Source organism: Pyxicephalus adspersus, chromosome 4 (assembly GCF_032062135.1).
Source record: "Pyxicephalus adspersus chromosome 4, UCB_Pads_2.0, whole genome shotgun sequence".
NCBI lineage: Eukaryota > Metazoa > Chordata > Amphibia > Anura > Pyxicephalidae > Pyxicephalus > Pyxicephalus adspersus.
In genome coordinates, this window is record NC_092861.1 from 86566843 (window position 1) to 86584517 (window position 17675).

The 17675-nt window shown below is 35.2% G+C and overlaps 1 protein-coding gene across 1 annotated transcript in view; it reads right to left on the reverse strand.

Annotated features, from left to right (window-relative positions):
* PTPRK (protein tyrosine phosphatase receptor type K) overlaps positions 1-17675 on the reverse strand; it is a 229580-nt gene that overhangs the window by 61703 nt on the left and 150202 nt on the right. The window contains exons 10-13 of the mRNA XM_072410218.1: positions 17266-17467; positions 15398-15503; positions 11409-11682; positions 9386-9422 (exon numbers count right to left, since the gene is read on the reverse strand). Coding sequence (XP_072266319.1) covers positions 9386-9422; positions 11409-11682; positions 15398-15503; positions 17266-17467 — 619 coding nt within the window. The remainder of the gene's footprint in view (positions 1-9385; positions 9423-11408; positions 11683-15397; positions 15504-17265; positions 17468-17675) is intronic.

A 17675-nucleotide genomic window follows, 5' to 3' on the forward strand; every position in this document is an offset into this window, starting at 1 on the left:
AATTTATATGTTTTTAAATTTTTATTTCTTTTTTATTTTTACTCTTCATCCGAGTCACTACTAATAGCACAAAATGGCTGACAAGCACGGTTTCATTGAATAAAATTAAATGAGAAGCTCCAAACTGCCCTTATCTAATTTACTAATTGCACAAAATAGCAACTGCGTCTGTGTGTGTTATTTTTTTTTTTTAAATGTTACTCCCAATCCTATCTCTACTTATGAGCTGCTCCAATCCCATCGATGTAGCACAGAATTACAAAACAGAGCCATGTGTTGCTGTGCTCTAGCTTTCACAAAGGGCTACAGTGACATCGGCCCTCTGTAGAAGAGGAAAGCATGCTATTGCGGCCTACTGTAATAGGCTCGTTTTTCTCACATGAAATCTGAGGCTTTGATTGAGTGTAACTCAGAAAGGTAAAATTATTAGTTTCTCCAAACACCTTTAGTTTTAACTACTCCATATAAAAGAAAATTATGTATAGTTACACTTTAAGCCCCAATATCATACCAATTTATATTGTTATAAACTGAGCAAAATAATTAAATAAAAGCCCAGATATAACAGAATCATAAGGGGATATATAAAAATACTCTAAAACTGCATCTCATTACAATCATATAAAAAAACTCCAGTAATGCTAAAAGAGTTTTAATGTTAATGACCATCTTTTTCCCTACCATCATTAAGAGAAAGTCTGTGAAAGACTACACACATGCACAAGAGTAAATATTTCATTTAATATGTTGTTTTAATTTTAGGTACTAATGTGCCTTTTAAATCAACAGTTTGCAGCTCTTGTACTGATAAATGCAGATGACTGGAGATTCCAAGGAATAAATTAGCTTGGGGTATTGAATCTTGAACTACTCCAGCAATTTCTTCTTAATTAGCTAGAACTGCTTCAGTGTAATGAAAGCTGTATGCACTATATCATTTCTAGTACATGCTCTCTTTATATCTCCAAGTTTTATATCTTTGATTACAGCATAAAAAATCCAAAGATATACATTTATGTAACAATTACAGGAAAAAGGAAATGCAAAAATTAATGTTACAGCACTGCTTTGGACTGTGTGAAAAGAATGTGCACATGAGGTATGCCTGTAATCTCAGAATAAAGCTCCTTGCGGTGCATGCACCTGTGTTTGTGACTACTAGACAGACTAAAAATGATATTGTATCAGTGTTGATTTATGGTCTACAAAGCAGGCCCACATGTAGCATGCCATGGCAAGAAACCTTGAAATGTTACTTTGGTTTTACCTAAAACACAGGGCATACAAGCACACATTTTCAAGCAAAGAAATATAACGAATACCTGCAGTACCGGGCTGTGTAGGAATTGACCACAGCAAGTCATGCACTTAAGAAGGCATCATTGTATGTACCAAATCTGAAAAACCTCTGCAACTGATACAGTACTTTTTCTGTTTCCTTACAGAAAGGCAAACAAGGAAGTTGCAGATCATACAAATGCAGTTTCATATTTTACCAGTTTAGTTAAAAAAAAATAATATGAATGTTAATAGATAACCTTATTAAAATTTAAGAGAAATTGTTACTATACGATTCCATTTTGATATTCTCATTTTGTATCTCATATACAGTTGACGAATGCTCAATGTTTTGGTAGGGTAACTTTTACCCAATATTGTTACCAGTTATAAGGCCATTTAATGACACAAGCAAAGTCTTCCCTTGTAAATGTATATATTAATAAAAATCCATCACTCAGATACTTTAAACTGAGAATAATTAAGCAAATGGTAACTTCAGTGTCAATCATGATATGGTCTGGTATGGAGGATCTTTTTTTATAGACAGCTAAAGTCTAAATTTCCTGTAAAATGTCCAGCTTGATCACATTCCCCTTTACTTCCCAAGCCTCTCTACCCTCATATATAGTAGTGGGCACTTTGTTTGACCAGTATGTAGGTTTGGAAAGTGTAAAAAACAGATGTGTAAAAATGATTAGTACAATGTGCATATACTTACAGTATGTTTCCAGATATTGTCATTTTTTATTAAATATAAAATCTGCTGATGTATGTCGTCATAACTGCATGTCATTTAGGAGTGTGAAAGGTTTACTTTTATTAATAATCAACACTTTTAAATAAGCAAGGCAATCTTGCTGCATTTTTACTGTATAGCACATTTTGTAGAAGCAGTCAAAACAAAGAAAAGGATTGGCAAATTATTTAAATAACAGCTAATACCAACATACTTTTTCAGCTGAGCTTACAAAGAGTTGCCATTTGCAACCTTTGACATACCTGAATACTAGATACATTGAAGCACGGAAAAAAATACAATAAATGAAGAAAATGAAAATAGTGGCTTACCACTAGGAAAATTACTTAGTTCTGTGCACATTCCAGAGTTTTATTTCTTACATGGACTAGTGTACCTTGCCATGATGACATATATAGTGTAAAAGGAAATACACCCTCTTTTAATTCTAAGGTTTTATGTGTGGGGTCAAAATGCATAAGCAGTGTGTGAAAAATAAATACACCCTTAGAAATTAGGAATACAACAGTAGGAATTAAGATGGTAAGTAGCAGCTAGGTGCACTTGACTAAAATATCATCAGTAAGTGTGGCCACCTCTATAAAAGCAGAAGTTTTGGCAGTTTGCTGGCCTGGAGCATTGAGGTGTGAACACATTGCCAAGGAGAAAGAACATTAGCAATACTCTTAGAGTCTTTAGAGAAAGACTTGTAGGTACTATAGGGAGACCAAGTCCATCTTTATACTGTGAAAAAGATTGGTCACAAGTGAAAACATTTAGGAGAGTGGCCAATCTTCCCAACATCACAGAAAATTCACCACAAGGTCAGACTTGCTTTGAGAAATTGCAAAAAAAAAACAAAAAACAAAAGCTACAACTCAGACTCTATAGGCCTCAATTAGTATGTTATATGTGTAAAGTTCATGACAGAACAGTTACAAGACTAAACAAGTAACCAAGTATGTTAGGAAGGGTTGCCAGAAGAAAGCCTCTTTCTCAAAAAAAAAAAAAAAAAAAAAAAAAAAAACATTGCAGCATGACTTAGGGTTACAAAGTTGCATCTGAACAAATCATGAGACTTCTAAAACAATGGCTTTTAGACAGACCAGACATAAATGAAGATGTCTAGTCATAACGCATAGCACCACACTTGGTGAAAACCAAGCACAAGCGTATCATTATAAATACGATCAAGCACGTTAGTGGAGGACCTGGGTACACTGCAGTCATTGAGATGACCATTAGCTCCTCTCTATACTAAGAGATTCTAAAGTCAAATATGAGGCCATCTGAGTGACAGCTAAAACTTGGCCAAAACTGGGTCATGCAAGAAACGGAGCTTAGGAGAGCTATGTATAAACAAATGCATTCAAAGTTCAATGAACAGAACCAATGTTGTATTGAAGAGTGGGCCAAAATGCCCTCACGAAGATGTGAGAGGCCAATAAAATCATAAAGTAAAAGATTAAGTTATTGAGGGTAAAGATGGTACAATAATACTAAATCATCGGTTGTACCTAATTTCTTTAACTCGGTTTCTTAATTTTGATTTCATTTTTGTTAAATATTATTGTAGTTGAATATATTGTATGTTGTTTTTCACTTGAGGGGAGATTTAAAAAATTTAAAGGATTGGATGATTCCTGATTATCCCCCGATGTGTAAATACTTAAAAATTTGAATGAGGGTTACTTCTTTTAATACAAGCTATAACTGCCAAAGACATTTCATTCCTCCTTTCATCCGATATAAGGTGAAATTAGAACGCTAGTTTAGGGAAGAAAACACTAGAAATTCCTGCCATTATAGAAAAAACTGAAAAATAAAAATGTTTAATAAGAACAAAAGATAAATAAAAATATTATATTTATTCTAGAGTTAGTGTTGTAAGCAAGTCAAAGATTATACCTTTAAGTTACATATCAATGATATAGTAAAAAGAAAGAGCTGCTGCATTTTGACAGCTGCCATCCCATGTAGTACACAATTCCCAACTATCATTTTGGTATTGGCTAGTAATAGCTGGAGGGAGCTGACTGGTACAAATAAACATTTCCACTCATATAATGGTGCTACAGATGCTACATAAAAGTGCATACACAATGAATGTGTCCATCCATCTCTCTTGTACAGGGTGGACAATCTATACAGGGTAGGAAACCATCAAAAATGAATTGTGATTTGGGGCTTTTGATATATGCTTGCTGCATACCTATGACCTAATCTAGTTAGAAATCCTAGATCAGAAAAACAGTACTGAGTACTGAGGCAAAATGATCCATATAATAGATAAGCATCTATAAATTTCAGATAGAAGTTAATAAAGGCTGTCCGCATACTTATTTCAGCATAGGTCTCTTTAAAATGTCTTTCAGTGAAACAAGGCTGATGACAATAAACACACATTCCTACAGAGTGCTTTCCAGCATTAAATAGCTTATTTTTTCTAAGAAAGTAGGAAAAATATTTCCCCAATGAGAGGGCATGAGCTGAGCTTTCATAGCAAATTATGTACGGAATGTGCAGTTATGAAGATAATAAAAGCAGGTTGTAAGGTAAAACTAAAGCTTAGCACACCACTTCTACTTCTAGGGGAATAGTCATCAGGATTATTATTGACCAATTTCATGGCATATGCAGAGTTAACTATATCTTTATGCACCATTATAAACACAGTAAGCTTGAGAAAAACGGATCTTGCCTTGTGGTGATTTAGTTAATAGCTCTTGCCAAGGACCATTGCTTACAACCATTCTCTCAGCAGGAGGCCACAAAGTGAAGCTGGCAGGGTAGCAATAGATAAAATAGTTTTCCCCAAGAAAGACATTATATGTAATATAAAACTATTGGATTATTTTGTTTTTTTACTATAAATCATCAATGCCATTGGGACGTAGTTCAATATTCATAGTATAAACCATTGGCAGCAATGTAAAAATGGTCACTCTGTACAGTATAGAAAAACTTTTACTTTGAGACATATTTCCTACCTTGTATATATTATGCTATCATATTACTGCAGTAGAACTATATAAAGGGTGGTACAAACAAAGGAATTCTTTGAAATTATTTTCTTTATTACATTGATAAATTACAAAGAAGGCTTAGCGCATTTATTCCCAGGGTAATAGATTAGGAATGATGTATAAAGTAAATGAACATAAATTACAAGTCTGGTTAGATTAGCAGACCTTGCAGGTCACCGTTCAATATACTGCACTTGAAAAAGTACAATTTTAGGACATAGTTGCTGCTATTTCCAATCAATTGTTTTATTTTGTATACTTGAATAATACTTGTATAATACTTGTATACTTGAATACTTGTATAAGCAAGTAATCTTATAGCCCCTAAACCGTACCCACAGGTAAACTTTGTTGTGCATCGGGTTGCAATTAAAATAAACAATACTGTACTGCAGTTGTATGAAAGAGCCCTAAATGATTTTATTTGCTCCATAAAGCAATGTTTGAATTTAACGCATCAGGTCTGGACAATACTAATAAAACACTCTGGAACCTGAGACATGCTTAAGCTATCTACATGGCCTCAACTTCTGCTCTGGATGGTACATAGCCTCCTCTCTATACAAAATGCTAATCTATTACTTGGCAATTTAACAATTCAGTGCCAAAGCCAACACTGGCCACTGAAGTTCTGGGATTGTTCAATAAGCAAGGAGCAGGCCTTATAGCAGAATAGCCAGAACAGAGATAGCAGAATACTCTGGGCTGAAGATACGTTTCTGTGTATAGCATAGATTTATAATAAAGGAGAGTTTAACCCCCCTAGCGGTCTGATTCTGTCCAAATTTCTGTGCAAAAAGTGCAAAAATAATCCAATACAAAATGATTTTGAATCTCCCGCCGCTAAGTCCTGGCCGCACCAACGTCAATGGAAACTCAGTAAATAACGGCTCTGCAGTTTGTGGCTGGAGATCGGAGGAAGCAGACGTGTCCCCAGGACCTGCAGGATGCTGGGGGACAGCGACGGAGAAAGGTAAGTGTGTTTTTAGGTTAAAGTAACCCTGAGTGTGACTTGGGATTACCGCTTTTTGCAACTAAAATCCACCCCAAATCACACTTGGCATTACCGCTTAGGAGGTTAAAAAAGGATATTACTTTAAGATCTTCTCAGGTACTTGTGGGGAAAAAAATGGCTTCTATATCAAGCAGTAGTTTTCAATTAGTAATTTTTAAAGACATTTGAATGAATCTATATAATATCTGTGTGTGTGAACAGTATAATGCACAATTCATTGCGGCACATCCCAAAGTCTTTTCTATATGAATTGAAAAGATGTCCGCTATATTTCTCAAGTCAAGGTGAGAACACTGTGCTATCACAGGCAAGTACGTTAATTAAATATCAAACTACTCGTTATTGCTACTGATGACACAGATGAATTCATCCAATCTTTTATGAGAAATTATTTTAATGACACAATAATTATTAAATGCTAAAGGGTTCCTGACCCTGGCAGTTTCCTGATTAATGATGAAGGACATCAGCTACTAGAAGGGTTAGAGATCATGAAAAAGACACAATGAAATCTCCATATTTTTATGGGAAGTAAAAGATATTTTGTATAAAATATGTAAAGAAAGGGCATTTCTTGTTGCTTTAAGCAGTGTTCTTGCACTCCCCTTTATATTCTTGTTATAGGTATTACACTACTTACTGATGTATATATAACCTCTATGGCTTCTCCTGCTAGCACTGTGCTAAGGTTTGTGCTATCATTCATACATGAAATCATTGCAGACCCTTTATCCCCTCCAGGTTGTGCTTTTCATCCCCCTACATAAATTCTTCCCTTCTGGCTTGGCACTTTGGAGAAAAAAAAATCACCAATGTACAGCACCGAGTAAACCAATTTACAAAAGTTAATCTGATTGAACTAAAATAATAAAAAAAAAAATCTTCCATAGATTATATGGAAAAACACATCCCAGTCGGCAATTCAGACATGCCTACTCGTTTCTGTGCTATGAAACAAGCGATTAGCAGATTGAACAACTAATCTACACCACCCAATCACCAGTAGGAAGTACTCGGATAGGATAGTACAGTAGGATTTTACTGGGCAATATGCTAATAGGTTGTTTCACTGGACAGATTTTACAGGAACATCTAAAAAGATATCAGAGAAGCCTGACATACACATGGAGGACCCCATTATTATGGTCTGGTACAATAGTGGACCACAATGTTTGTAATATTAAACATTCTTTATAAATTTAGAAAGCTTTTCATTTATCTAATTGCATAGATGGGAGTTCCAAATCTTTACCACTATTACAGGACATCATTTTGAGATCAGTTTAAACTTTGGTTGACTCTAAAATCCCAATAAACTGTGGCCTTAAACTGAAAGTACTGTCAACTGTGTGCCTTCTTGGGAGACTTACTACTACTATAGGGTATAAAGTAAGAATACTTACGCTGTTAAGTCCAACACAGGCCCCATCCAGTTGTTCATCAGTCTGCTTTAGCGGCATAGGGCTTTACCAAACCACAATACATAGCGTAGGCTAGAGGGTAGGTAAAGTCTTAATTCCAGAGCATAACATGTATATTTTATACACTTTACAAAACTGACTTGGCAATGTAGATGATACTGTTATACTTTTAGGTGCAGTTTCTGCTGCCAATACATCATTTACATCAACAGTAAAAGTGAACAGATTTTACTAGCTTGATGGCATTACTATTTCTAATCATTAAGTAAGTGAAAAGGTTTCATTGAAAAAGCTTCTCTGCATACTGTGCAGTCAGTATATTGTGACTGGAATTTAGTTTAACATACAGTTAACCATATTCAACATTGATGAAATACAACAATCTGATCAATACATGAAGCAGAGATAGGTTTCTAAAGACAGCAGTGAACAAAAATCCTCTGTGACAATGCAAATGCTTAACTAAATTGCATATGACAAGATAAACAGCACATAGACCAAAGAACTGTGGGACAATGATCAAAGTGGCAAGTTTCATAGTGACAGTTATTGCCACCCCACCGCTTCTGTGTCAAAAAGAAGGCTCAGCAATAACTTAATTAGGTGCACAGACTAAAGATGAAAACTAACAGCTCAGTAGAGGATGAGTAGCAAAAAAGTGTTAGAGCAATTGTAGAGTGAGGTTATTAAAAAAAAAAAAAAAAAACTTAAGGACGCCAACAGATGTGAAAAACACCACCTGGGAAAAAGGAAAGAGACATAATATTGAACAAATGCACTAATGATCCAGTAACCTCCATTAACCTGGATGGATGATAATGGATAGTTAACTGCACATTGAGCCACTTCTCACTGGAATAGATAGAGGTCTTTAAGCTGAAAGCGCATGCCAAAAATCTTCATGGTGGGATTGTGTGGAAGGCAAGACACAGTAAACAATTTTGTATATTAACCAGGTGATAAAGTGATAAAGGTGATAAAATGGTTTGATTTAAATATATAACACAGAAAAAAGGGCACTCCAGTGGCAACCCTGATAAAAAAAATATTATAACTATGCAAAAAAGTAAAAAGATGCGGTTTCAAAGATTCTGTCTATAAAGGGGCTAAGAATGTTTAACCTAATTTATTTTTTATATACAGTGTTTTTTTCCCAGTTGGCCACTATTCATTTACTACCCTGCTGTTTTTGTTGGATACTGAAACATTGGGTCACAACACATAGTACCTGGACAGTTGGGGCATAAAATAAAGACAATGGAAAAAAAGGACATACTAAAGAGGTATACATTAGAAATTTGGAACAAAATATAGGGAACACAGAAAAGTGGATACAATTTTTAGGAGTTACCAGATACCAATGGCACAAACAACTAAGAGAACTAAATGTGTCATGTGTTGCCCCAGCAACTTTTTGACTACCTGTTTACAGCTTCCCACCAACCAGCTGAAAAAATTCTGGACAGAATATTGGAGTAGGTTCTATTTTTTCATCAATTACAAATGTGCTGCAAAATACACATTTTTTTCCTCCCAAATTCAATCTTAAAAGCCAGCCACCAAAAAAATAAATAAATAAATAAAAGGAGGTAAAACATTTTCTTGCCAACACACATGCAAAGGTAAACAGGCAAGTGGTTTTCTTTCCGACTAATGTTGCCAGCTTTTACCAGTTTTCCAGCTGTTCTCAGGAACATGGCCCTGCAGAGCACAATTTTCAGATATACATTTATCATTTCACCCGTTCAGCTGCCTTTCACAATGAATGCTGTGTGCCTGAAAACAGGCGTGTGGCAGGTGAAAGCACTTTATATGGCTAGACATGAAGACAGGATACAAACAGACCTTGGCAACCACTAATCAGCATATTCTATACATCTCTGACAATGAATAAAAACACTCTTACCTTTAGTTGCTATCCGCACACACTGTGTTTTAGTTTCCTAATGGGAAAAAAAGTGAAATTTTACTTTTTGTGCGCTATAAGTCAAGAGACAGAAATCACCCCAACAAAATGAAACGTTATTACTGCAATAATAGTAAATACATTTAGGAAGTTAGGAGCCCAAAGGATTTCTGGAAGATCAACAAGTATTCTTTTGTTCTTGCAGAATTGTTAAAGGATGGTTACAGGATGAAACTCTATATATGTATATATAGAAGAGAAGGGCTAAATATGTTTATTTTTTTAGTTTTCCCTAAAAGCTATACTACATAATCAATTGCAGGCAGATTCATTTGGTAATTTCATTAAATCCAATCTGTCTTTCCTATTTAAGTGAGAGTTTCACTACTCTTCAGGCTATATTGATAATTAAAATTTACAATGACCTATCTACCTGAAAGACACCACAATGCTTTAATACAAACACACTTTTATACAAATACAACTAGAAAAAATATTCTTAACGCGTTACAGAGACAGAATGTAGTGAGTCACATCATCATTGTACTGTGGTTTAAGTAGACAGCAGAAACAGAACAGTTATCTTAACACCTAACACAGCAGCAGTTACCGTACTGCAAACATTAAATCAAGCATATTTTACAAATTCTGCATTTTTTATTCTACAACAAGTATGCAATTTTCTATTTAATTTGATCTTCTATTAATTGGACAAATTTGCAAAGCAAATCTCAATGTCAGGGAGGTCAGACAGAGAGTCTAAATAATGAATACACTTCTATATAAGATGGACTGGGGTTTTGGAACTTCGTCCCTAATGAGGAAGCTATGTTTCACAGTCTAGTCTTTTATTACTGCTCGAAAAGCATCAGTATTATATTGATGTTAATGAACAAATAAAAGGCATCCGTTTATCCTGTAAAGTGGAAATGCACAGCCTCAATCCAAAGAAATATTGCTTTCTAGAACAGCTATTTGACATACAGCAAGCAGTTGCATAATCATTCACATCAGCAACTTGACCTCTATTACCACAGGGGCAGTACAATAGTGTTGCAAGTAATAATTTCATGGATATCACAACTATCAAAACCGTAAACATCAACAGTAGAAAAAAGGGAGGGAAAAAAACCCTTCCATTTCCCATTATTTATACATGTTCAGGTACAGATCCCCATCTATCAATCTTGCTGCTTATCCTAGCAATTCCACCTAATCCCCAGACACCTGGCATGGTAACTCTATATCAAGGATGCTGCGATCTTGAGTAGAATCCTACTTATTTAGAGGAAGATTCTCAAATTGGATTTTAAACCATCTTGTGTTATTGCTCTTCGTGCTGTGTTTTCCTCTTATTCAGTTTAAACAAGGAAATCATTCACAGGCACCAAACTTCCTCAAGCCTCAAGCAGACTTGCAGCACTTTTAGGCTTCCGATTTCGATTACCTTCCTCTAAGAGGACGATAAAAAAGCAGCAATACCAGTAATCACTATAACAAATACTATTTTACATGTAGAAACCACATTTTTAATGAATTTGTCTTTACTTGATTCTTCTTCTAAGGGTAACAAAAATCATATAAGTTAAAGGACCTTTCTGTTCTCATGGTTATCTGTCACAATCTTCTCCCATTCAATATCTGTGTTCTGGCAATGCTTGTAAGCACTCTAGCCATAGGATGCCTTATGTTTTTACCAAAAACAGCATAGTAGTATGGATTTAGGAGACCTGTATTTTTTTTTACTTATGATACTGAAGGCCCTTTGAATGAGTGCGTATGTACTATTTAAAATTTTATTATAAAATTACTACCCTTTTCAAAAAAGTAAACTGATTTTTCCAAAAAGATTTAACTGAAAGGTTTAGTGAGCACCTGTAATGTTTACATGGGGTATTATAATGGTTATCAACACGCTATTTGTGCATGCTGGAGTTTTTAGGCTGGAATGACATCTATCTATAATCAAAAACTAAAGTAATAATAAAACAAATCAAATAGCATACGATATTTAGAGTCCCACCTTTTCAACACTGCTCACAGCCTGGAAGTAGATATTATACCCTTTACGGGGAGCTAGAGGTGGGTTCCAAAAACCCTGGTAAGTCCTATTGTCACCAACGGTAAAAGGTGAAGCTTCAGGAAGATTGGAAGGTGGCAGCTCGGCAGCAAAGTAGTATGGAGAGCCACCATTGCCAGCATTGCTGTAGGCCACGGGAACCTGATAACATTCCATTCCTCCGGTCTCCCTCTTTGTCCGATGAGGGTTCAGCTCTTCCACCACAACTTGGTAAGCACTATGAGGAGGACAAATAAAAAGGAATCACTTTTTTTTATTTAAAAAGAAGGCATGCTAATACTAGCAGGCCCTTTAAAAAAAATGTTGAGACCTGCTAGCCTAATTCATTTAAATACACAAAATTTCATATTTCTATGCATTGTAAAAATGGCATATACAACTGTAGTTACATAAAGTTAAATGTAGCATATTCAGAACTTTGCATATTTTGGAACCAGTTTAAGTATATGCTGAGCAAAAGCAGAAAATATTAGATCTTAGAGAAAACCTAAACTAGGGAATAATATAAGTACCCTATGGGCATATCATCCTGATGGGATTTTAGATATAGAGATGTAAGACATCTGACTAACCAGTGCAGTGGTAAACAAGTGAACTTTAAATCAAAAATCTCTAACGATAAATGTTATAAATAATAGATATATATGAATAAATACATTTTATAAATTAACTGGGCATGTTTACAATTGCCAGAAGAATCAATTTAAAATTTGTTTTGCATTTAAGGGTTCCTTTAACCTTAAAAGAACTCTGAGCAGCTTAGGTTCTTAGTATTCAATATTAGCATTCCCCTTTGAAATTTTATTATGGAAAGCTCAGACTGGGGGCCGAACATAATGACTGGCTATAGGCTCTGCTTAAGGCACCAATTTGCAGTTGTCATTGCATTAGAGACAGAAAGAGCTGACAGGCATCTCAAACTCCTGACCTTGCTGCCGCTTCTTTGCTATGTTGGCTTACAGCTACCGAGAACTAAACTATAACTGACATACTGTAATACAGGCACAGATGGACAGAAATCTGTCCACTGTACCAAAATAGAATGCCTTGCATCTTTACAGTTGCTGAAGATAGGATCCTTACAAATGATTAAAGCAGAGGGTATATAACCTGCATTGTCTTACAGAACCTGTAAAGCAACAAATGAACAATGTAAACCAGAACCTATACTAAAGCTTTTTTATGTAAACTCAATGTGACCACAAAAATGTGTGCTCCTGCTTAAAGTGCACCTGAGAAGTAAACATTTGAAGAGAAAACTTCTAAAAACCCTAACAGTTCCTACGTTGTAGCCAAAAATGTACATTTTGTTAAAGAATGTTTCCTTGTACACTAAGGTGACTTGGCATCTGTAGCATCTAAGACACTGCTGCTAGTGCCACAAGATTTGGTGATGTCACTACTGTGTATTCATTGTTTACATTGCAGGAGGCTTTGACATGTGAAAGGAAATCCCTGTCTCTGATGACTGACTCCGAGACAGTGCAGAACAAAGCATTGAAAGTCAATAGTGGGAAAAAGCAAAGGAAATATTGGTGACTAGTCCTCTACTTGCCTTTTCAGGAAACAGTTTTAAGAACTTTTCTCAATAAAGATCAGGACTCAAATCTTTCTCCACACAGCAAATTTACAGCCACATTGTGAATGTAAATCCCTGATTATCCTGCCTGGAGCTGGTGCTGTGTTTATATCTACCTGTACAATACAAAGCATGCCATTGATAAAGGGGGGGGGTCCAGGTCTTTGTGTAATAGCCATTCTGCCCATTCTCAATCTTCAGCTCAGCACATGCTCTAGGCACATAAAATTATTGTGTGCAGACCCGTCTTAAGAACATGCAGAGGAACCTGGAAGAATCGGGAATACCAGGAAGGTAAACTTATGCGCCATATATTCTTGAATACAAACTGGAGGTACTTTTATTTTTATTTTTTTAGAGAATACAGGAAATCTGTTTTGACTGTAGTAAAAAAAAACCTACAGCAAAAGAATGCAGCGGTCACTGCAAACATCAAAAGAGCAATTAATAGTGACGACAATAAAATTAAGGTAAATTTGAATATATGAATACATTAATGGTGTGTTTCTTTTAAAGATTGTTATCAAATAGGGAAAACAATTGTAATTGTTTTTAATTTGGTTCTTTCTTTATATCTTTTTACATTTAAAATAATTTGGTCCTTTTTTTTTTTGGTTATGATAACACTTGCTCTTAAATAATCTATTGTGTATAGTTGTTGGCTACCAGTAGATGGTGCTGCGTCCACATGTAAAGTGTGTAACAAACGTCTACCTCTGAAGACAAGAGAGTTTTTTACATTTTACATGTCTATGTATATCAAACCTTTGTCTATTGGCAAACATTTTAAGAAGCAAACCGCAAGTTATAGGGGGTAGAGTGAACACTAAACATACTTGGGCAAGGGGAAAAAAAAAAAAAGTACACAAACAGCAGGGTTTAAAAGTTAAAAGGTTGAACAGTTTGGGAATATGTAATTATACCATAATGTACCATTCCAAGGTAAACAAAGATGAACCTGTGGTAACTGGTGTCTTTTTTTTTTTGTCTTTTGTCTTTCTACACATTCCCTTAAAAATATGACTGCCAGCATGTAATTAGTGAATAACTCAGTGCTCATCATGATACATTTTGTTAAGATCATCCTGACCTATATGTTTATAAGTCCTCATCTGTTCACTCACAATAAGTCATCAGTCACAGAGAGCTGCTTATTACAAAAAATTACTATTGGCAATATGCACTTTTCTTTAAATAAGCAGTGTCGAGGAAACACAACAAAATGAATACAAAAGACTACATGAATGCCGTTACCTCTACCTAGTTATTTTAGCAATTTTGCTGGTGCTGTCTAAGTAATTTAGTTGATTTTGGAAATAAGAATGTCATATGAAATTGTGCAGATATTCACTAAGGCTGGTATGACAAAGGCAAACGTTCCCAGCCCTAAAAGCAAAGAATTTAATGAAATGTGACTGGAGTGAGGCTCAGCTACACAACAAAGCGAATCTATCTACCTACTTATGAAATACAAGTCTAATACATGTGCACACAGCTTCCAGTCCGCATCATCAAAATTTAATATTAGAGTTCAGATGACACAAACTACAAAGGGAAAAAAAATCCATAATTGACAGGGACAGCAGAAACTTGTAAAGTTCCAGGAAGCCTTCTCTTATCTACAATTACAGATTTCAGTAATGAGCCTTCCATTCAGCTAAGGGGCTCTTGGCAAAAAGGAGAACCTTTCTCCAGCTAAAAAATCTGGCCAACATACCTGTAAAAACAAAACAAAAACAAAAAAGGAGCAATAAAGATCAATAAAATGATTGCCACAGTACGATGTATGAGTTACATATACTGAAGCATCAGCATGGGCAAACAAGCAGATCATTTTTTGGCCTATGCAGATCCTGTTAGTTTGTTTCTTTGAACTGTACTGTGAAAATTTTGTTTTAAAACTACAGTCATAATTAACAGATTTTTTTTTATATTGTGTATAAGGACAAATGTTGTTTATTCATATATATTTGCAATAATCCCAATAAACTTACCAATTCAATGCTAATTTTGTACAAGTAAAATTAATGACTAAACCCTGTTCATACCCGCACATTGATAATAATGCTTTTCTTACAGAAGTATGCATGTCCAAGTACAGCCTTGGTATTTTTTTTTTGAAAGCCTGGGAATTTCAAAAAGCTGATCCTTTGTCTTAACCTATGATCACCTGGGTGTGATGTAAATATACATTTCAATTCTCATGATCTAAAAAAAACTACACAACTACAACTCTCTTTCCAGTTAGCAAAAAGAAACGGTATCAACTTCACAGCACTACACATATAGCATAAATCTATAGCCAATACATTTTTAAGAACATTTTTATTTATGGCTAGGCTGCTACACGTACCTGATAGGAGCTCCTTTTGCCTGCGCAGGTCTTAGCAGTACAGTGATGGTTGTAGCAGTTTCATTAAGAGATGCATCAATACCTTCATAGTCTGGTAATGTTGGAGCTAAAAAAACAAAAAAAATGCACATAAAAATGCAAAATTTGTAATTTTCCTAAACCCTTAAACAGTAACTCTTGGTCAATGTTTCTGGCATAAACAACACATCAGCGGTATAGGTAAGCTCTTGGGCCTCATTAAGAATTTCAGTCAGCACACCTATTAAACTTTAGCAAAGATGGATCATATTATACTTGAAAAAAAAACTGTCCTGCTGCTGGCCAATTTTATACTGCTGTATTCTACATCTGGTTATATGGTTTGTCACTAGTGCATTTAACCCCCAGCAGTGATAGGCCCTGCTGCTGTTCTGTTTCATACATGGGGCTGTACTCGCTCCTAGTACATTTTGGCTTTTCCACCCTCAATAAAAAAGGCAAGTTAGCCAATTGTACACTGTTGTATCATTTTCAGTTTTTTATTTTTTAATGAGAACTTGAAAAAAAAATTGGGCAGTTTTACTTCTGCATAAACAGGAAACACCATGGCAAATGACACAACTATTTCTGTTTGCTGGGCAAAGTAGGTCTATTTACATTTGATGAAATAGCATGTGCCACTGCCAGTACCTATTTTTTTTTTTAATTCTAATTAATCAGATTAAAGATTTGTTACTGTATGTGAGCTAAAATGTAAATATGTACCTTTGTGCTATTGATATTCACTGTTGCAGAGACTGTTCACAAAAGAGTGCAATAGTTATACAGGCATCTTCGCTTCCCTTCATACCACACATAAATAGACCATCTCCCTGCCATACTGTAGTTTTACTTTTTGCACTCAACACACATTTTTGCATTGGTGATTCATTGATGTTGTGTGCATAGCAATGTTCAACTTTTATATATAAAAAAAAAAAAACAGCAGTTTGACTAACCAACAAGCCTATGCCTTTTGCCTTTCTACAAGAGGATTGTTTTTAAAAATAAAAAGTAGAGAGTGAAATTCAGAGAGATATAAAACCTTTCACACAGTACAATGGGGCCAGTATGGTGCTTGTTGTTTCCAGAAATATCTCTGCATTAAACTGCAAAGAATACACCGAAAAAAAGGCCTGTCACATGACTTGTCAGGGCTTTACTAATTATCTTGTCAGCCCCAACCCCTCACCCTAACTTGAAGTTAGGTTAATGAGGTTTTGCCTATTTCCAGAAGTAGGGAAAGCAGTACCCACATTTCTACAATAATGATTCTTTAAAAAAATTGGAAATATTTGAAGGTGGAAATGATTGTTCTCTCTAATATTTTTGGCTTCTACCAAAGCATATTTATACACATGGACAAAAAAAGGCTGGTAGTGGTTTTACCAATTTTTACCTTAAACTGTTAGGACATATTTTTTTACTTCCTATACTGGTAAGACATTTTTGTTTTCCAGACAGGAAGTAAAGGTCTTTTTCCAACAGTGTAATGGCAGTTAAACCCGGCATGAGCTTTATTCTTCATTTATTCTGCCCTTCAAATTCAGAAAATCATGTGCCAACCCTACTATAAGACCATATGGCATCTATAAAGTCATACGATTTCTTGCCTGTACCCCAATACTGACAAGTCACAAATGCTGAAGCAATAGATTGGCTACACACCTCTTTTTTTTATTATTACTCTTGACTGAGAAATTGAGAAACCCATAAACAGTAAGTGTTTTATGAAACAAGCTTTTAAAGCTTGTTTAAGTTATAACTATTCCCCACATAAGAGTTATAGGAAACTTCTGTAGAATTACACACAAAAAACCTTTTCTTAACCATAGCTGGTGTGCACATACCTGATATGTTGGTGGTAACATTGATGGCTGTGGCTGGACCAAATCCTTTGACAGTACTAGCCCTTATAAGGAACTGGTAAGTAGTTCCTGGATGCAACTGGGAGAAAACATGGTGTGTACTATTCCAAAATTTAGTAACTGTTTGGGGAGGTCCTGCCACAGGTACTGAAGGATCAAACGACCGTATACTGTTGTATTTTACCTGTTGAAGCGGAAAAAAAAAAACTTTTTACAAATTGGCCTTTGTAGCCATGACACCATATCACTTTTATATCTAAAAATTGGAAAGAAATTCAATGTGTAGGTTCCTTAATCAATAAAAAAAAAAACAACAAATCTGCAGATCTTTGTTTTGTGCTAATGATCACTGCATTCAGTAATTTATTACAAATCTGCAATGTGACCAGCAC